The sequence below is a fragment of the Puma concolor genome, chromosome C1, assembly GCF_028749965.1.
Source record: "Puma concolor isolate L17-30 chromosome C1, mPumCon1.1.hap2, whole genome shotgun sequence".
NCBI classification, from domain to species: domain Eukaryota; kingdom Metazoa; phylum Chordata; class Mammalia; order Carnivora; family Felidae; genus Puma; species Puma concolor.
In genome coordinates, this window is record NC_141674.1 from 96,501,319 (window position 1) to 96,522,393 (window position 21,075).

Genomic DNA, 21,075 nt, shown 5'->3' on the forward strand with positions numbered 1-21,075 from the left:
GAGCCTGCTTCGGATTCTGTGTCTCCCTCTCTCTCTCTGCGCCTCCCCCGCTCATGCTCTGTCTCTCTCTCTCTCTCTCTCTCTCTCTCTCTCTCTGTCAAAAATAAACAAACAATAAAAAAAATTTTTTTAATGTATCAGTGCATTTGGGTTAGTTGCCTAAATTTGGGGGGCTTTTACATAATCCTCTACGAAAGGCTTCACAGCATCCTTGTCTGATAGGCAGGCCTTTTTCCCCTTTCCTCCATGTAGCAGTTGAACTGTGCTGAATGGCTGGCTGGCCATGATGCCCATGAAAGGTGTGGTGTTGGGATGATTTGTGGCTCTAGGTGATTAGGGAGAGAAAGAAGTTAAAAATAATTCAAAATTCTTTAATACTATATTTCAACGTAAGTTCCTTTAAGTGAGTGTCAAATATTTTAAATCAACCACCTGTCTTTTTTAAGTGTTTTATCAAAGTAAAACACTGACTTTGTTACAAATTCAGTAGTACCTAGGGGCTTATAATTAGAGTGTTTATTGGCCCTGTTTGCCTGAGAGAGTCCCAGTTGTTGTCTATCGCCTTGGGATAGTCATTAAGAATACCCCCTTTGACTCTCAGAAGTGTTGTGGTTTGAACAGTAAATTATATGGTTACTCTGCTTATTATGAAACACAGAGTTCCCTGATCCACCTCTCCCCATTCCTTCTTCTCCTCAATATTCAGAGACAACACTTTTTTCCTTTTGACCATTTATTTTGCTTGGTAAATTCCATATTTCTAAATGGTATACCATTCCCCCCTTATCAATTCTTTTTTTTAATGTTTGTTTATTTATTTTTAAGAGAGAAAGAGAGAGGGAGGGAGCGGGGCAGAGAGAGAGGGAGAGGGGGAATCCCAAGCAGGCTCCATGCTATCAGCACAGAGCCCAATGCTGGACTTGAACTCACGAACTGCAAGATCATGACCTGAGCCTAAATCAAGAGTTGGATGCTCAATCACTGAGCCACCCAGGCACCCCCACCCCCTTATCAATTCTTGACACTTAAATTGCTTCCTCTCATTATAGGTGCAGATTTATCTTGCATCTTGCCTCCCTTTCCACCCTACCACCTTCCCAAAACAAACAATCCTCTTTCCTTACTCACTCTCGGTCATATCTGCTATTCCCAAATCCTGAGACTGTCACATTCAGTTTCCTCTGAGGATAAACATCTGCCTAATGCCTGGTCAGTAGACACCTAATACTCTTTGTACAGGAATCAGGTGGAAGGGACAAACAACTCCTGGAAAATACAGATTTTGAGCCAATCTTCTTGTTTCCTATCCCTCATCTGACCTCTCCTCAGCAGCACCTGCCGCCTCCAGGTTCCACACCTCTTTGGGGCCTTGCAGGGCGAATCAGCTTCCAACCCCACACCAAAGGAGCCACCACCTCTTGCCTTCTTCCCTCCTTTAACATTTCTTGTCTGCTCCAGTCTGTCTTTGTGGGTGTGATAAACACCCATTCCATTTCTATAATTTTAGAGGGCTCTCCAAAGGGAAAGGAGATGATCTACCACCCGTAGCCAAAAGCTTGTCTTTCTACTAAAATGAAAAGTTAGAAGTTGTTTTTGTTTTGTTTTTTAATTTTTTTATTAATGTATATTTATTTTTGAGAGAGAGAGACATCAAATCTGAAGCAGGCGCCAGGCTCTGAGCTGTCAGCACAGAACCTGACGCAGGGCGCGAACTCAACGAACTGTGAGATCATGACCTGAGCCAAAGTCGGACGCTTAACTGACTGAGCCACCCAGGCGCCCCTGTTTTGTTTTGTTTTATTTTTAGGTAATCTTCACACCCACACCCAACATGGGGTTTGAACTTACAACCCAAGGTCAAGAATCCAATGCTCTACTGACTGAGCCAGCCAGTTGCCCAAGTTAGGGTTTTTTTTTAATTGGAAGGAAGTATACCAAGATGTTTTCATTTTGGTAAATGAAAACATTTTGTGTTTAAAGAGGAGTTTCGTGTGCCAGAAACTTTTCTCCCTCCGTTAGTGAAGAGATAGGATGAGAAATGGTCGTGGGGAGGACAGTGCTCTCTGTCTTAGAGGTCTGGGCCAAGGCACCTCTGAAGGAGGAGCAGAAGCTGCTAGGAAATCCCTTGCCTTTCAGAATATTGCAGTTATAGGTAGGATTATGTGGGAAATGTCCCTTTATTTTTTTTTTACTCTGTACTTTATTTTTTTTTTTGTTAATATAGTTTATTGTCAAGTTAGCTAACATACAGTGTATACAGTGTGCTCTTGGCTTTGGGAGTAGATTCCCATGATTCATCGCTTACATACAACACCCAGTGCTCCTCCCAACAAGTGCCTCCTCAATGCCCATCACCCATTTTCCCCTCTCCCCCAACCCTCTATCAACCCTCAGTTCGTTCTCTGTATTTAAGAGTCTCTTATGGCTCACCTCCCTCCCTCTCTGTTTGAAACTGTTTTTCTCCTTCCCCTCCCCCATGGTCTTCTGTTAAGTTTCTCAGAGCCCACATATGAATGAAAACATATGGTATCTGTCCTTCTCTGGCTGACTTACTTCACTGAGCATAATACCCTCCATTCCATCCATGTTTTTGCAAATGGCAAGATTTCATTCCTTCTCATTGCTGAGTAGTATTCCATTGTATATATAAACCACCCACATCTTCTTTATCCATTCATCAGTTGATGGACACTTGGGCTCTTTCCAGAATTTGGCTATTGTTGAAAGTGCTGCTATAAACATTGGGGTATATGTGCCCCTACGAAACAACACTCCTGTATCCTTTGGATAAATTCCTAGTAGTGCTATTACTGGATCATAGCGTAGTTCTATTTTTAATTTTTCAAAGAACCTCCATACTTTTCCAGAGCGGCTGTACCAGTTTGCATTCCCACCAACAGTGCAAGAGGATTCCCATTTCTCCACATCCTCGCCAACATCTGTTGTTTCCTGAGTCGTTAATTTTAGCCACTCTGACCAGTGTGAGGTGGTATCTCAATGTGGTTTTGATTTGTAGGGAAATGTCCCTTTAAATTTGTGCAGTATTTGCCTTCAAATTGGGCTTAATCCTTTGGTGCCAGGATAAGTGGAATGGGTTAGGCAGGTTAATCAGAGGCCTTGTGAAAAATCTACACATAAGATCCCAAGTGTTGAGCCTTTTTACATGCAGGAAGAACTCGTAGAGTCTTTCCACCTCTTAGCTAACTGTATATAAAATGTGTATTACTGCCTAAGCAAGGCACAGTGATTTGAGCTTGAGGGAAAGATCTCAGCTTTCAGCTTGCAGCTTTCCATGGTCCTGCCTTGCTTTGTCACCCACACCCATCCCCTAATCAGAGCAAACTGCATCCTTGGAAACCTTCTCAATCCCTATAGCTAATTAGGGGCTCTCTTCTATATACATGCCATTTTGTGCATGTTGAAGTAAAGCATAGATCTTACTGTTTTCTAGCACATAGCTGACATCTCTTTTACCCTGCTAGATAATGTGATCCTTGATGGCCCTGACTGGGATGGACTGAGTGATCTCTAGGCCTATCTTAAGTGCTTAGATAGGCACTTAGTATTTAATTGTATTACAAGTGTGTTTCCCTGCTATTTGGATATTATTATTTTTTAATTCTTTAAAGGTGATCCTAGACCTTGAGGAAGAAAGGCAGAGGCACGCACAGGACACAGCTGAAGGAGATGATGTCACCTACATGCTGGAGAAGGAGAGAGAGCGGCTGACCCAGCAGGTAGTTAGGTGGAGGGGCTCACAACACCATTTGCCTGGAATAGCATTTCTCAAAGATCGTTCTGCAGGGTGGAAATTAGTGTTGCTCAAAAAGAAAGGGCTTTGTGGTCAAATCTGGGAATTACTGGATTAAACAAAGTTAAATAGATCTCTAATTCAATTTGTTGGACCCTGTAGTACAGAAAAGCACATTGTGAGTCTTAAGAACAAGATAGGGTATTCTGAGTTTAGCAAATCTATGTTTTCATGGAATCTTGTTTTGACATAGATCAGTCACTGTGGGACTGTCATTCTATAAAATGTACTCTGGGAACACTAGCTTCAAACTCTCAAGTATTTTGACCTAGGAATCCTGGTAAGAAATACATTTTATATCACAGCCCAATATATATACATACATAAACACATGCCTAAAACAAAAATCTGATGAAATCCCATATAACCCTTACTGGTTACAATAACCATTCTTTTTTTTTTTTTTTTTAATTTTGATCATGGCTCATGAGATTAGTTTCCTCATCCATTGGGTCTCAGAGTTTGAAAAACACTGACTAATAGGGTTCCATCAACACTTTCCCTCTTGGTCAGAGTTTCTCTGCCTTAAATAGGGTTGGGATGATAATTAAAATAGACTGCATTTGCATAACAAGTAGCGTTTAAATGCAACTATTCTTTTTTAAGACCAGAAAGAATGATTGCCAAAGCTTTCAAAGTGATGAGCCCTGAGTAACATGTAGAAGTGTTGAATCGCTATATTGTACACCTGAGACACACAGAACACTGTGTGTTCACTCTACCAGAGTTAAAATCAATAAATCGTTCTGTTTTCATCAGCATTCAGCGCGAAACCTGGTGTATATGGCTTCCTGTTTTCTGTATCGGTGGGTTCCAATCTTCTGAGCGCTCCACAGACCTAAAACACAGATGATGGCTCATATTCCTGCCGATAACAGTACAGGAACCAGAAGTGCCTCCTCGACCATCAGGGAAAGATTAAGCCGTAGCGTGTCCATTTCCGTGGGAGGGACTGTAAGACTTCAGAAATACTGGAGCTAAGCACATGGCATCCGTGGCAGACCACGTGCCAGAGAAGAGCTAGCCAGGACACTCGCCTGGAGAGTAGTTTTGCAGCGTATCTCTTCATTTTCTTACTCTAATCACCATGTATGGCGGCCTTCTTTTCCAGCTGGAATTTGAGAAGTCCCAAGTGAAAAAGTTTGAGAAGGAGCAGAAGAAGCTGTCCAGTCAGCTGGAGGAGGAGCGCTCCCGCCACAAGCAGCTCTCGTCCGTGCTGGTGCTTGAGTGCAAGAAAGCCACCAGCAAGGCAGCCGAGGAGGGGCAGAGGGCGGGAGAGCTGAGCCGGAAACTGGAGAAGGAGAAGAGCCGGGTGAGCCAGCTGGAGGAAGAGCTGGCCGCGGAGCGGAAGCGAGGCTTGCAGACAGAAGCCCAGGTGGAGAAGCAGCTGTCTGAATTCGACATCGAAAGAGAGCAGCTGAGGGCAAAACTGAACCGAGAAGAGAACCGGACCAGAACTCTAAAAGAAGAGATGGAAAGTTTGAAGAAGATCGTGAAGGATCTGGAGGCTTCTCACCAGCATAGTAGCCCTACTGAGCAATCCAAGAAGCCGGTAACCGTATCTAAGGGCACAGCGACTGAGTCTCCTGTGCTGGTGTCTGTATTTTGCCAAACGGAAGGTTTCCAGGCAGAAAGAACCCACGGGAGCAACGTAGCCAAGGTGCTGACCACTGGGCTGCCTGGCCCCACCACTCCTACTTACTCTTATGCAAAAACCAATGGCCATTTGGAGCCCGAGATACAAACTGCCAAGGAGTCAGTTACAGGCAGCAGTGTGGAAAACCAAGTGCCTCCACGAGAGAGGTCTGTGGGGTTGGCCCAAGAGAAAGCAGTGGAGAATGGCGGGTGTCCTGTGGGAATTGAGACTCCTGTGCCAGCACCTGGTCACCTCCCGTCCAGCGGGGGCTCGCTGTCTCCCAGCAGCACCGCCTCCTCCTCTCTCACATCCTCTCCTTGTTCCTCCCCAGTGCTAACTAAGCGCTTGTTGGGGTCCTCAGCCAGCAGCCCTGGCTACCAGTCATCCTACCAAGTAGGGATCAACCAGCGGTTCCATGCAGCGCGGCATAAATTTCAGTCCCAAGCAGATCAGGACCAACAGGCCAGTGGTCTGCAGAGCCCTCCATCCAGGGACCTGTCTCCCACGCTCATAGACAACTCTGCCGCCAAGCAGCAGGCCCGCAACACAGTCACTCAGGTGCTCTCCAGGTTCACTAGCCAGCAAGGGCCGATCAAGCCCGTCTCCCCCAACAGCTCTCCCTTTGGCACAGACTATCGGAATCTGGCCAGCACTGCCACCTCGAGAGGGGACACCAGCCATTCCCCGACTCCAGGGAAAGTGTCCAGTCCACTGAGCCCTCTGTCTCCAGGGATCAAGTCCCCCACCATCCCCAGAGCTGAGAGAGGACACCCGCCTCCCATCCCACCCAAAAAACCGGGCCTCACTCCCTCTCCATCCACTACCACTCCATTGACCAAAACCCCTTCCCAGGCCTCCTCCTTGGCCGCCGCAGAAGACCTAGCCGGCAGCTGCTGTTCAAATGCCATTGTGGCTAACGGCAAGGACGTCGAGATCCTTCTGCCTACCAGCAGCTAGTCCCTAGCGGGAGGCTCCACGTCTGACATTCCACCAGATTTCGTCCAAGAGCTCAGAGTCAAACCGTTGAGTCAGATCATGTTATTTATTTTGATAGTAGCTGAAACCATCTGTATAATACATTTAGTGTGTTTCACCTTTTTGTATTTTTTTAAGTAGAAACCGAGTAGTTTGGATTTGTATGACTCACACCTTTGTACTAACGCGGGAAGGGCACCTCAAAGACATCTCCGGCTCGGCAGTCACCGACCTGTTGTGATGGAGAAAGCTAATTGAGTACCAGGTGGTGATTTGCTATTTTGGGACTAGAATCACTCAACACTCATTTTGAATTATGCAGAAAGTGGTTCGTGTAAATTTTTATTCCAGATGAACGTGTTTAAAAAGTGCCTGAAATAAGACTGCCATATGAATGTGATTCTGCAGCGAAAACACAAAATGGATCATCTAATTGCAGAAAATGAGATCCTCCGTGAATCCTGAATGTTAAAAACCAACACTGCTTTTAATCCTCTTTTGCTGTTTTTAATATAAGCTCTGTGTCCAGAAACAAGGCTGCATCAGTAGGATGGGAATCCTGAAGGTGGTTGTGGACTCCCCACAAAGCTGAGCTTTATAGAGCCCTTGAGAAACCCTCCTGAGCAGTAAGCAGCTGGGGTGCCGATTTTCTTGTACTTCTGAAAAATTAAGTCACTCCCAGTTTCCTGCATAAATTCTTGAATGGAATGAAATCACATCTCCTTTCAAAAAATGTCTTCGGGCATCTACTGTTGTGTAAGGAACTTCTGATTCCAGTCGCTATTACTTGAATAGAAAATGGCTACTCATTCTGTATAAAAGTTTTTCAACAGAATGAGATCTTTATTCTGTAATCAAAAAGCAATAACTGAAAAGTCACTCTCTTTGTAATATTATAAGTCAGAATTATACAGGTTTTACCAATATTATTACACTTCTTCTCCGAGCTGCCAACACTTGGTGTCTATATCTGTGGAACCAAATTAACTTTTCCCTAAATGGAAGAATGTGTGTGTGTGTGTGTGTGTGTGTGTGTGTGTGTGTGTGTGTGTCTACACACACACACACACACACACACACATACATATATATATGTGTATAGATACACACCCCTTTACGTGTTTAACATACACACACTTAAACACATAAATATTAGCGTGATTCTATCTTTGGAGTTTGCAATATAGCATAAAGGACGAGTAGACATGCACATTAAGATTACCTGTCACAGCAACTAGATGCCGCTGGGACCCAATCAGTCAAAGGAGGAACCTTGTCCACGGGGACGTGGGGAAATTCCAAATGAAGTCAGGTCTTCAGCATCACGAAAAACCAGAGCCAAACTCACCCCAGCATCACAAAACTCCACTGGCCAAATGAATGAGTGAAACAGGTCACTCAATCAAGCGCTGTAAGACAGCCAGGAGAGGGGGAGCTGTAGCAAACGGAAGTGCCCAGGCCCCCTGTGAAAGGAAAGGGCCACCCCTGTTGAGCTCCAGCTGCTTGCTGCCGTGCGATAGTGTTAGCCCAGGGTTACCAGCTCCTCAAATCTGGGGGAAAGCCAGATTTTCATAGAAACATTCTCATTTTTAAATATCAAAACAGATTCAAAAACAATTTTAAACTTCTGGTTAAACACTTGTGCAGCTGGGTTTAGCTCAGAAGCTGACAAGTTGCGACCTCATTCGTTCTAGAAACTTCCAGCATTTGCATCGTTGTGAGTTTGTGAGGACAGACACCTCCACTCTCCAACTTGTAGGCTAGTACAGCTGACAGAGGCTATAGAATATAATGAGGATCCTCGTCTTCCAAACAAGACTTTGCAACCCAGCTCAAACAAGGTGGTTATATGATTTGTCCACGGATGGAGAGGCCTTGGTGTCCTCACATACATTCTCCCTAGCCAGTGTCTACCCAGAAGCCCTGCCCTGCTATAATTTGAATCTACTTCTTCCCAATCCAATATGAATTGATGGGGGGACAGGCAGGTGATGGAAATCAATGTATAAATCACAATTGGTGTCTCCAGGGCTTACGGTTTGATTAAGGCCAATACAGAAAAAATTAAAATACTACTAATGGCCCAGGGCATCTACCAAATGATGAAGGTGGTATCTCAGAAATCGCCCAAAGCGATCATGCATGAAATTTTATTCCCACGCATAGCCAAATGAAGTGTTGATGATAAAATAGCTGAATTTTTTAAACAGGAGAGGGGGCTATAGCCCCAGAGTTTTATTACCTCTCTTGCTTTAAATGGTAATCTTAAAAGTTGCATTGTGCTCTTCCTTTGTTTTGGCATAGATATATATATAGAGAGAGAAATACTATAAGGAGGTTTATTTCTTAGGAAATGCACTGAATAATGTATTTCTTTTACAGTGTAATATGGGGGTGGGGGAAATGCAAAAGAAACGTGTATTTTTGCTAGTTGCCTATCTTCTAAGATAAATAAGCACAATATTGCAATGGATCCAATACTCCAGTTAGGTATTCTAGATTAGTATTTAAATTTGCTGTAGATTGTGTGTGTGCTAAGTAAAAGTTCCATGATTCACAATTTCGGTATTAACCCATGTTGTGAAAGCTGTGTTACTACTCAACAGATTATAATGGATGTGCGACACATAACACAAGCATTAACTAAATCGTTTGTAAAGCCAAATGTACCATGCAGAAGTCTTCATCCACTTTTATAGCAGACTACATTAAAACAAGCTAAATCATTCTGTCTGGGGAAAATCTAGTCTTGTTTGTACAAAGTGAAGGATGTTGCACAACAGGGCCTGTTTTGTTGGGGAAGGAGCAGGTGGTGTAGAGGAAGCACTCGTCTGTGGCTTTCAAAAACCCAAGTGAAGTCAGTGACCCATCCAGGTTAGACTCCAAAAGGAGCTGGCATATTGGTTTTCTTTAGAACCTTAGAGCTGGAAGAAGCCTTGGCAATAATCCAGTCTGTACTTTTCAAACCCTGGGCGGGGCGGGGGGGGGGGGGGGACAGTCTGGACCTGAGAATCTGAAAAAAGCTAGGCACCATCCCCAGACAAATGAATATACTAATATGTAGAGTTTGGTTGATGGCTTCACAGGATCCAAAGACCCTGAAGCCATCCATGATTCACGTACTCTAGCTTAAGAACGCCTGATCTTGTGCCCTCTCATTTTACAGGTGACTATCAAATCCCTCATCGCTCCTCTTAGTCCAGTGCTGTTGTGCTACATCGTTAGCAAGTGAGAGCTGTAGGCAGACAAAAGCACTTGAAAATCTTGTGACGTTCAAACAATATGGATGTTTGCATATGTTAAGTTTCTAGCATTTAAGCCAATTAATGATCATTTCAACAAACACTGGGTATGTCTTCCCGGAACAGCCTCACTGTCAGTAATGCTGCCCTGTCTTCCCCGGGTGGTCCGTCATGCCTTGGGTGGGGTTTCCTCCTCTCCCCTTTCTACACCTAGAGCATCCCTCCCTCCCACGGACAGTCCTGCAGGTCCTGCAGGTCTGTTTGGCTCTAGACCGTGTCTCTACCTTTCCTACCCTCTTGGAGGTGGCCTCTTCTCTGCATTTAGCAGTGGAGAGTATTCTGCCAGTCTTTGGGTCATTTTCTGGGTTATTTATACTGCTATGGGTGTTATCTAGGTGTATCTGTGGGACGAAGTGAGCCTTAGGACCGTCTTGCTCCGCCATGTTCCCCAGAAGTAGCAATGCTGCCTTGTCAATTAATTTATAAGCAGCTCTTCTGATGCTTGGTTTTTGAAACAGAACTTTATTTTTTTTTTTATTTATATATGAAATTTATTGTCAAATTGGTTTCCATACAACACCCAGTGCTCATCCCAAAAGGTGCCCTCCTCAGTACCCATCACCCACCCTCTCCTCCCTCCCACCCCCCATCAACCCTTAGTTTGTTCTCAGTTCTCAACAGTCTCTTATGCTTTGGCTCTCTCCCACTCTAACCTCTTTTTTTTTTTTTTTTTGTTCCCCTCCCCCATGGGTTTCTCTTAAGTTTCTCAGGATCCACATAAGAGTGAAACCATATGGTATCTGTCTTTCTCTGTATGGCTTATTTCACTTAGCATCACACTCTCCAGTTCCATCCACGTGGCTACAAAAGGCCATATTTCATTTTTTCTCATTGCCACGTAGTACTCCATTGTGTATATAAACCACAATTTCTTTATCCATTCATCAGTTGATGGACATTTAGGCTCTTTCCATAATTTGGCTATTGTTGAGAGTGCTGCTATGAACATTGGGGTACAAGTGCCCCTATGCATCAGTACTCCTGTGTCCCTTGGATAAATTCCTAGCAGTGCTATTGCTGGGTCATAGGGTAGGTCTATTTTTAATTTTCTGAGGAACCTCCACACTGCTTTCCAGAGCGGCTGCACCAATTTGCATTCCCACCAACAGTGCAAGAGGGTTCCCGTTTCTCCACATCCTCTCCAGCATCTATCGTCTCCTGATTTGTTCATTTTGGCCACTCTGACTGGCGTGAGGTGATATCTGAGTGTGGTTTTGATTTGTATTTCCCTGATAAGGAGCGACGCTGAACATCTTTTCATGTGCCTGTTGGCCATCCGGATGTCTTCTTTAGAGAAGTGTCTATTCATGTTTTCTGCCCATTTCTTCACTGGGTTATTTGCTTTTCGGGTGTGGAGTTTGGTGAGCTCTTTATAGATTTTGGATACTAGCCCTTTGTCCGATATGTCATTTGCAAATATCTTTTCCCATTCCGTTGGTTGCCTTTTAGTTTTGTTGGTTGTTTCCTTTGCTGTGCAGAAGCTTTTTATCTTCATAAGGTCCCAGTAATTCACTTTTGCTTTTAATTCCCTTGCCTTTGGGGATGTGTCGAGGAAGAGATTGCTACGGCTGAGGTCAGAGAGGTCTTTTCCTGCTTTCTCCTCTAAGGTTTTGATGGTTTCCTGTCTCACATTCAGGTCCTTTATCCATTTTGAGTTTATTTTTGTGAATGGTGTGAGAAAGTGGTCTAGTTTCAACCTTCTGCATGTTGCTGTCCAGTTCTCCCAGCACCATTTGTTAAAGAGACTGTCTTTTTTCCATTGGATGTTCTTTCCTGCTTTGTCAAAGATGAGTTGGCCATACGTTTGTGGGTCTAGTTCTGGGGTTTCTATTCTATTCCATTGGTCTATGTGTCTGTTTTTGTGCCATGAAACAGAACTTTAAATGTCTTGAAATGCTGGCTTCAAAATAGGATCTGTTCTCATAATTCTGAGTCCAAAGTAAGCAATGAGCATTGTTTCACGGGAGTAATTTTCATGTAATTGCTGTAAAGCCAGTTGACAAAAGTTAAGAGCACCCATCTGCTGCTTGCATATCAATGGCCAATTCATTGGTAAAAGCAAAGGAGGAAGAAGACTGGGCTAGCGGTTCCCAAACCTTACTGTAACCTGCGAAGCCTTCTAAGATAAGGACTCCTGAGGACTGGGCCTAGGGGCCTGCTAATGCAGGTGGTCTGAGGCTCGATCTTGAGAAACAGTGCCTCATTGCCCTTACCTGTTCTTTCGCAAGAACTTTGCCTCTGACCTGAGGTGATGTCTTAAACTCCTGAATCTGGTTTGCCAGAATGTCAGTGATATTCAGAGCCAAGAGTACTTACTTGGGTCCCAGCACTGTGTTACCGCCCATGTGCAGATGAGGTCGTTGAGAACCAGAGATTGGTGTAAGGGCCCTTGGTGAGTGACAGCATGGATTAAGCCCCTGGTGCTTCCCACTTTCCACTACTTGTGTTTCCCACATGGGTATCTCCTGAGGTGCTTGTTGGCCAGGCCCAGGCCCCGCCCTGGGAATTCTGATTCAGTAATCCAAGGTGGGGCTCTAAGATGAGTGCCTGGGCTGATTCTAAGGCTGGACTGGACCAGGTGGAACCCTGTAAGACACCACACAGCTCTTCCCACTGGCCCTAACAACCCCCACCCCCAGGAGTGGATTCTCAGACCTAACCAACGCCAGGAGACCTTTCTCAGGTCAGATATGCTGAACAAAAAGCATCTTTCTTGTTAATTCCCCTCAAGCAACCAATGTTTCTTAAATATTTAAGATGAGCCAGAAAGGTAGCTATTATGGAAAACACACGTTGAACTGTGTTCCCTGCCCTCAGGGTACTCATCTTCTAGTTGGGCAAAGCAAAACATTAACACATGAAATGTTAACAGAGACAACTGAATTATGTAAGTGGGGTTTAAATGCCATATAGGGTTATTGAAGGTAATTCTGGCAAAAGCGTTATGGTAGCACACAGAGCTCTTTGTGGGCAGATAAAAAGTTAACTAGAAAAGGAGCAAATGTCTTTTCTCCTCTCTCCAAAGCCCTGGTTTACCTAGGGTTCTGCAGTATCTCCCTGTGTTTGCATGATGCTTCAGTTGGCTTGTCTTAGTCTTAGGATGTGGTCAGAGACAGAGGCACTGGAAGTCCCCCAAGAACTGAGTCCTGTTTCAGGGAGACCGACAGACACCAGTGTGGTGTGCTTTCTGCAAAGCCTTGGGGCTGGTGTAAGAAGGAGCCCCCAGGGCACAGCATCTGCAAAACATTCCCAAGTAACTTGTAGGGAAAACCTAGGAAAAAGCAGATAGAGAAAGGACCTCCTTGCAAAAATCCTGCATTACCCACAAGTGTTCCCTCTTACCCTCAAAATCTCCATAAGCAAAAGAGAGAAATGAAAACCAAACTTTGAAAAGAGCCAAATGACCTGTGCCTGGGTGGCTCAGTCGGTTAAACGTCCCGACTTCGGCTCAGGTCATGATCTCACGGTTCGAGGGTTCGAGCCCTGCGTCTGGCTCTGCGCTCAGAGCCTGGAGCCTGCTTCTTATTCTGTACCTCTCTCTCTGTGTCTCTGCCCCCTCCGCAGCTCATGCTCTCTCTCTCTCTCTCTCTCGCAAAAATAAATAAACATTTGAAAAAAAAAATTTTTTTAAGTCAAATGAATCCTTCTGGGACACCTGCAAGTGACTTCTTGCCTTGGAGGGATATAAAAGCAACTTCTCCTCTTCTCCCCATAGCGTGAATGTTCATGCTGCCATCACAGCGGAGAGCACGCGGAGTATCGTGGCTCTCTCTGCGCCGCTGTGAAATGGTTGCCTCTGAGAAATTACTGAGAAGGTTGGTCTTCTCCCCGGGGAATCAGTCCCCTACTTAATTTGCCAAGAGTCCAACTGACTAACTCAACATGGTAGCCACTCAGGTCCCCTTCAGAAATGAAGGATTTATTGCCTGAGCTGCAGGAAATGTCAGAAAAGAGCCCTAGGGTATAAGCCCCTCAGGAATTGCCTGAACTGAAAGGCTTGACCAGGGTCACCTCTCCTGTAAGGGGCAGCTGCTGTCCAAAGACTGATTGGCATGGAGTATAAAGACCTGGCCCCCCATCCCAAATCTAGACCACTCTGCAGGGTCGTTCCCTAGTTCAAAACCCCTGTAGGGTTGTCTGAGCCCTTTATTGAGACTAACGCAGCTCAGCCTTCCCTCCCTTCTTCCTCCCCCCCTCCCTCTCTTCCCTTCCTGTGCATCCCAAAGGTGTGTAACCACCCCCCACCCAGCCTCCATCTCAGACTCTCCTCTGTCCCTTTAGGTCACGATCAAGTCCTCCAAAGGAGGGCAGGCACATTTTCTGAGTATTTTATTTGGTGCCAGGGCATCTCCTATGTTACCTGATTTAATTGAAGCAGGGATTCCTTCTTGACCCACAAGGTAATCAAGGCCGACTGAGGCCCAGTAAATTGCCTCCGGCCCTGCAGCAGAGCAGGGCTGAGATTCAACGACACAGGTGGGATTCAAACCTTCGCCTGTTTGGCCTTCAAGTCCACTCTCCTTCCACTGGCCACAGAACAGTCAAAACGGTAATAATAGGGGCTCCTGGGTGCTTTAGTCAGTTAAGCATGCGACTCTTGGTTTCGGCTCAGGTCACGATCTCACAAGATTCGTGAGTTCCAGCCCAGAACCAGGCTCCGCGCTGATGGCATGGAGCCTGCTTGGGATTTTCTGTCTCCCTCTGTCTCTGCTCTTCCTCCTCTTGCACTGTCTCTGTCTCACTCAAAATAAATAAGTAAACTTAAAAAAACAAAACAAAACAATAATACATTTGGGGAGTTAAGAATACTAGCCTATTGTCAGTCACCCCCCTAAGTATGAATCCACTGCTTAGCCAGCTTTTGAGACTTTCAGTAGGAACGAGATCCTGAAGGAATGAGCGTTTTGGTGAAGAGAAAGCAGAGGGATGATTTGCCTACACACATGAAGTCCTCAAATGTTAGAGCTGGCAGGAAGCTTAGAGACCCTTGATGCTAGCTAGCTCTGTCATATTACAGAGGAGAACGAGGCCCAGAAAGGTCAGGTGAGTTGCTCAGGTTTCCAGGTCTAGTTGATGGCAGAGCCCAGACTGTAGTCAGGCCCCCCACTCTGAGCCTGCGCTGACTGCTCCTCCCTGAGCTGACCTGGAAGCAGGAATCCCTGGCCCAGCCCTGGCTGCTCCCTCCGGCACTCCCTCCTTCCTCTCACCTGCTTCTCCACAGTGTCTGGGCTTTGATCTTGTTCACCTGGGCTGCCCCATATTCCAAGCTTCATCCTCTGCCCACTGGCCTAGGGCTGCCTGCCATACCTGTTGCCACAGAAATCCCGTCCTCCTGCCCCTGAACCGGTTTGACAGCTGAGGTGAGGCCGGGAGTGGGGAGGATGGTAGAGCTTCTGTTCCCAGGCTGTGCTTCCATCTGTCCGGCATCAGTTCTGAGAAGCACTTGCTCACCAGGCATGTGCTCTCAGGTATGGACAAGAAGCCACTGAAGCCACAAGCATCTATCTCCTTGTACCTCCTGCCACGCCCGCTGGCAGAGGAGGGCAGCCGACTGCTGAGGGAGAGAGACGCCTCTTCCTCTAGGCCTCCTTCCCCACCTGAACTCAAAACCCACGGCTGGCTCTCCTGGGAAGGGCCTTTTGCGGGCTCAGAAGACTTGCCCATCTCCCTTCTCAGCCAGGCCCACTCTCCCACTCCTCCAGTGCAGCCAGCCCAGAGCAGAGCCTTCCAGGACCGTTGGGGCCTCAGAGCAGACAGGGTGTCCTCAGGGTGGCAGGGTGGTTTAGAGTGGTGACCACAGCATACAGGCCCCTTCTTCATCCCTAGCGTGTTTTCCCTCTCCTGAGTCTTGGTGAGTCAGCAGCACCGGGCCACACACAAGGCTCCCATTCAGGCCTCATGTTCCTTCTGCTCTCACTCCCTTCCTCTCTCTCTCATTCTCTATGTGGGCCTTATTCTCACCATGGGAAAGCTCTGCTCCCTGCCCTGTGCCTTCTCCTCTCCACCCCAACACCGGGTGCACTGCCCACCCCCCCAACACACACGCCCGCATTCCTTATCCCCACCTTCTGGGAGTTTGCAGTCCCTGCTGGATACAAACATAAAGAAGGGAGAACAAAATGTAAATGTCAAACTGTTAAGTCCTCAATCACATATTTTCAACCGGTGTTTGTTGCTGCTGGCTCTGTGCAAGCTCTGAGCTATGCTGATCACACACACACACACACACACACACTTGCTGTGCGTGTCAGCCATTCATTCACCATATGTTTATTAAGAACCAACTCCGTGTCAAGCCTCATGCTAAGGGCTGGAATTTACACTCCGATGGGGGAACGAATCTAGCAGATGGGACATCTCAGGGCAGAGCTCGGAAGCATGCAGCAGGTGTCCCCGAGAGAGCGGGAGATGGGGCCCAACCCGCCGGAGAAGTTCAGCACAGCAGGGAAATTTGTGGGTCCAGAGGCACACAGAAGGGAGAAGGATCCCGGTTTGTAATGACAGGGGTGTGCGTACATTGTGTGCCTAAGATAAGGGGAGGCAAAGGCTTGACGGAGCAAGAAAGCAGCTCAGAACGAGAGCTTTGCCATTCTGGGGTAGCCTCTGACAAGTCGATCAACCTCTGCTAGCCTCCGGGTCAGCATCAATATAATGAAGATCTGAGCACCTCCCTCTTAGAGTTTTGTGAGAATTCGGTGCGATGAAGCAGGCAAGTGCCCGGCACACAGTGAGAGCCCGGCGGAAGACTCGCTGCCTTTATGGCGAGAGGCAGCGGGTGGAAGGGCGGCCCGCGGACTGCGTGTCTGGAAGGGAAGCTGGGTGGCTCCCACGCAAGGCTGCTCCGGGCGACGGGCAGCCCCGCCCTCGGTCCGAAAGCTGAATCGCTGGCGCCCCCTGGCGTTTCAGTCGCTGTGATTCTCGGGGCAAAGGCAGGGTCTACGGTCAGAAAGGGACCCGCCTGGGAGACGCTGCGCGAGCAGGGATACGTCCCCTCCCGGTGCTGGCGCTCAGCCGCCTCTCTGATGGGGACGTGCGCGGCACACAGCGGCAGTCCCCCTCCCGGGGCACGCGTGGAAGCCCGAAGTGGTAAAATGGGAGAGAATAATGGAAGCCACCCTGACGGTTGTGAGCCTTAAATGAGCAAATCCAAGACTTCACACACTAGTCGGAGCAGAAGCAAACCCTCAGCAAGAGATAGCTGTTAGGATTATGTAGATCCTAGAACAGTGACTGGCACATAATAGGTGCTGGATAACTATTTGTTAAACAGGGGTCAGGATGACTCTATCAACATTTACTTATTCATCCATTCATCCATTTAATTATGCTTCCAAAATGTTTACTCCTCCTATACGGTCGATGCTATAAAAAACAAGTCCTTAATAAGGAGCCCAGTAAGTAAGCAAGAGCCAGCGATCGATGGAAGGAAAACAAAGACGTTTCATTCATTCAGACATCCTGCTAGGTACCACACTCGGATAGGCACTGGGATGAAGAAACCAGTAAGTTACAGGACTTTAGGGGGGTCGAATGCTGGTGAGAGAGACAAACGTAAAGGAACGTGTTATGTGGACTATGATAAAAACAGGAAGAATTTAGACTCTCCTTGGTGAGCCACTGGGAGCCTGAATTGAGGCATCATGAGCAGAAGTAGATTGACCATGGAGCTAATGGTTTAAGCTTCAAGGACCATCGCTGGCATGGCACCTTTCCAACCCTGAAGGGCCCAAAGAATGTGTTCGCATGGTCATACGTTTTTATAAAATTTGCAAAAGTAAGATATCTTCACTGCAATCGGTTAAGACTGCTGTCTCTCTTCATTCTGACTTCTCCTATATCACACTTTCCCCTATACTGGGTAACCTTGGAATGGTGGCCACAAGCATTTTTGGAATTCAGCTAAGGGGGACTATTTTTGAGTGAAATACATTTATGTGGTTTGCAATCGCTCGCATGTATGGTTGAGTTTTTGCCATCCCAGTGTCGGAATGACTTCCAGAAATGCTCCCGTTAGTCACCATGCTGCCTTGCTTTGCATAACGACACGAAGAAGTAGCACCAAAGGTTGTATTGCTGTTGACATATTCTATAGTACCTGGCACTGAAAGTAAAGTGAGAAGTGGGGTGGAAACAAGGTTTTAAATGAATGGAGCTAGAAGCTGGTCTCTAGAAATTCATCCAGTTATTCTGTGTGTAAAATCATAATGGGTAATTAATTTCTCATCAATCTCTAGTCAAAAGAAAAGTTTTCTCTTGCCAGGGAAATATTTAATAATGCAATGCACACAATTATAAATGCACCATAAATATGAAGATGTAATCAAAGAGTATGGAGTCAAAAGATATGTTTGGGTGTTTTTAAATGTTAAAGAGTCCTGCTTCTTTTTGTTTTAAGTTTATTTATTTATTTAGTAATCTCTATACCCAATGTGGGGCTCAAACTCATGACCCCAAGATCAAGAGTCACATGATATTCTGACTGAGCCAGCCAGGAGGGTGCTCTAAAAGTTCTGCTTCTGACCAAGATGGAAAAATGGGGAGTGGATTTAGTCTCTAACCTAAACCAACTAAACACTGAGCAAAACATAGTGAACAACAATTCTCAAGACACTGGACTTTAGGCAAAAAAGGACTGAAAAAGGAAACAAAGTGAATCCTATGATTGTCCCAGCAGTGAGGGGTAGTCAAGGCATGGCCGGGCAATCTCCCTCAGTTGAGGTAAAGCTGGGAGTTGGGAGGGAAGAGTATTGGAGATAAGAAAGTTATAATGACAGACATCTCCAGAGATCTTCAGAGCTGCCCCCCACCCAGAATCTTCAACTGAATACTAATCAACACATGCATGTGAGGAAACCACCCCAAAGGAGAAGATAGAACAGTACTCAGAGCTCACATGACACTAGTAGTTTCTGTCCTCCGCAGCCAGACTGACAAAACTCATAATTCACAGAACATTGAATAGAGTGCCCAGAAGGTTTTTGTCTCTATGTGGGCCATAATTAACCCTAGACTTAAGTGCTGCTCTGCTCCCATCTGAAAAAAAAAAAAAAAAAAAAAAAAAAAACTTTAAAAGCCAGGACTCCAGTGCAGCACATATACTAAAAGCAAGACTCAAAAGAATCAGACTATATCCCAGGGGCCTGGGTGGCTCAGTTGGTGTCCGACTCTCGATTTTGGCTCAGATCATGATCTCGGGGTTCATGAGTTGGACCCCTACATCGGGCTCTGTGCTGGCAGTGCACAGCCCACTTTAGATTCTCTCTCTCTCCCTCTCTCTGCCCCTCCCCCTCCTGGTGCACTTGTGCGCATGCACTCTAACACTCTCTCTCTCTCAAAATAAATAAATAAACTTAAAAAAAAATTGCATTCCAGAACAAAGCTTAAGAATTTGTATAGAAAATCAGGAGTGCCTAAGTGGCTCAGTCAGTTAAGCAGCCAACTCTTGACTTTGGCTCAGGTCATGATCTCACAGTTTGTGAGTTTGAGCCCCACATCAGTATTTTCATTTTCTCCCTCTCTCTCTTCCCTTCCCCCCCCCAAAATAAATAAATACATTTCAAAAAAAAATAAGAATTTGTATAGAAAAATAAAAATTTGTATACCCAAAAGTTAAAATTTGCAATGTGTAGCATCCAGTAAAAAATTGAGAGGCATGCAAAGCAGCAGAAAAATATGACCCATAATTAGTAGAAAAATCAATCAACTGAAAATTAGCCAAAAATGACACAATGCTAGAATTATTAGACAATTATATTAAAACAACTATGTTAGCTGCATTAAGTTTGTTAAAGATATTAAAGATATAGAAAAGATCCAAATCAAGCTTCTAGAAATTAAAGTCACACTATCTGAGATGAAAAAAAAAGTTGAATGGTATTAATAGCAGATTATACATTATAGAAGCAGCAATTGGTAAACTTGAAAAAATTAGCAATAAAAACCATCCATAGTGAAACATAAAAACAAGTTTTTTAACAATGAACAGAATACCATTGAAGACAAATTCAAGTACCTAATATAAGTTTAATTAGAGTTCCTGAAGGAAAAAGAGCATAAAGTTTACTCTCAGTGAAAATAATTTTTTGGAATGTGGCTATTGTAATTATCCATCAGATTCAATGTCTGATGCCACTGGTTGTGTATAATCATGTCCCAGCATTTGGTTTTGAAAAAAATAAATTCAGAATTTTTGAGTGGAAAAAAAAAAGATTCAGAAAAAACATCTGACAAAATTCAACATCCATTTCAGGTAAAAACTCAATAAACCAGGAATAGAAAGGAATTTCCTAAACCTGATAATGGACATCAAGAAGAAACCTACACCTTACATCAAATTTAATTATGAAAGACTAATGCTTTCCCCTAAGGTTAGGAATAAGGCAATAATACTCATGTTCTATAATGTTCTACTCAAACATTACATTGGAGGTACTAGCCAGTGCAGTAAAACAAGAAAAAGAAACAAAAGCTATCCAGATTGGAAAGGGAGATGTAAAACTGGCTTTATTTGCAGACATAATTTTCTAAGTATAAAATCTAATGGATTCTGTTTTTTTATTCACTTTTTTTTTTAATTTTAAGTAATCTCCATGCGTAACATGGGACTCGAACTCACAACCCCAAGACCAAGAATCACATGCTCTACCAACTGAGGCAGCTAGGCATTCCTAATGGATTCTATTTTTTAAAAAAGAAAAAGAGGGGCACCTTGGGGGCTCAATTGGTTGGGCATCCAAGTTTTGATTTGGGCTCAGGTCATGATCCCAGAGTCATGGGATCAAGCCCCATAATGGGGCTCTGTCCTGAGCATTGAGCCTGCTTAGGATTCTCTCTCTCTTTCTCTCTCTCTCTCTCTCTCTCTCTCTCTCTCTCTCTCTCTCTCCCTCTCTCCCTCTTGCCTGCTCACATTGTCTCTTTCTAAAAAAAAAATACTAGAACTAATAAGTGAGTTTAGCAAGGTTGCAGAACAGAAGATATTCTTTATACTAGCAATGGAAATAGAAATTAATAATCAATACCACTTATAATAGCATCAAAATTAAAAAAAAATTTTTTTAACGTTTATTTATTTTTGAGACAGAGAGAGACAGAGCATGAATGGGGGAGGGTCAGAGAGAGGGAGACACAGAATCTGAAACACGCTCCAGGCTCTGAGCTGTCAGCACAGAGCCCGACGCGGGGCTCGAACTCACGGACTGTGAGATCATGACCTGAGCCGAAGTCGGCCGCTTAACCAACTGAGCCACCCAGGCGCCCCTAGCATCAAACTTTAAAATACTTAAAGATAAATTCAACAAAATATGTGCAAGACTTGTACTCTGAGAACTACAAAACATTGCTGAATCTGAAGA

At 45.1% G+C, this 21,075-nt stretch overlaps 1 protein-coding gene across 2 annotated transcripts in view; it reads left to right on the forward strand.

The window, feature by feature from the left end:
- CTTNBP2NL (CTTNBP2 N-terminal like) overlaps nucleotides 1–9,148 on the forward strand; it is a 53,399-nt gene extending 44,251 nt beyond the window's left edge. For both annotated transcript variants that reach the window (XM_025912754.2, XM_086717851.1), the window contains exons 5-6: nucleotides 3,630–3,737; nucleotides 4,923–9,148. In XM_025912754.2, the coding sequence (XP_025768539.1) occupies nucleotides 3,630–3,737; nucleotides 4,923–6,404 (1,590 nt within the window). In that variant the 3' untranslated portion in view covers nucleotides 6,405–9,148. The remainder of the gene's footprint in view (nucleotides 1–3,629; nucleotides 3,738–4,922) is intronic.
- Nucleotides 9,149–21,075: the final 11,927 nt, after the last annotated feature.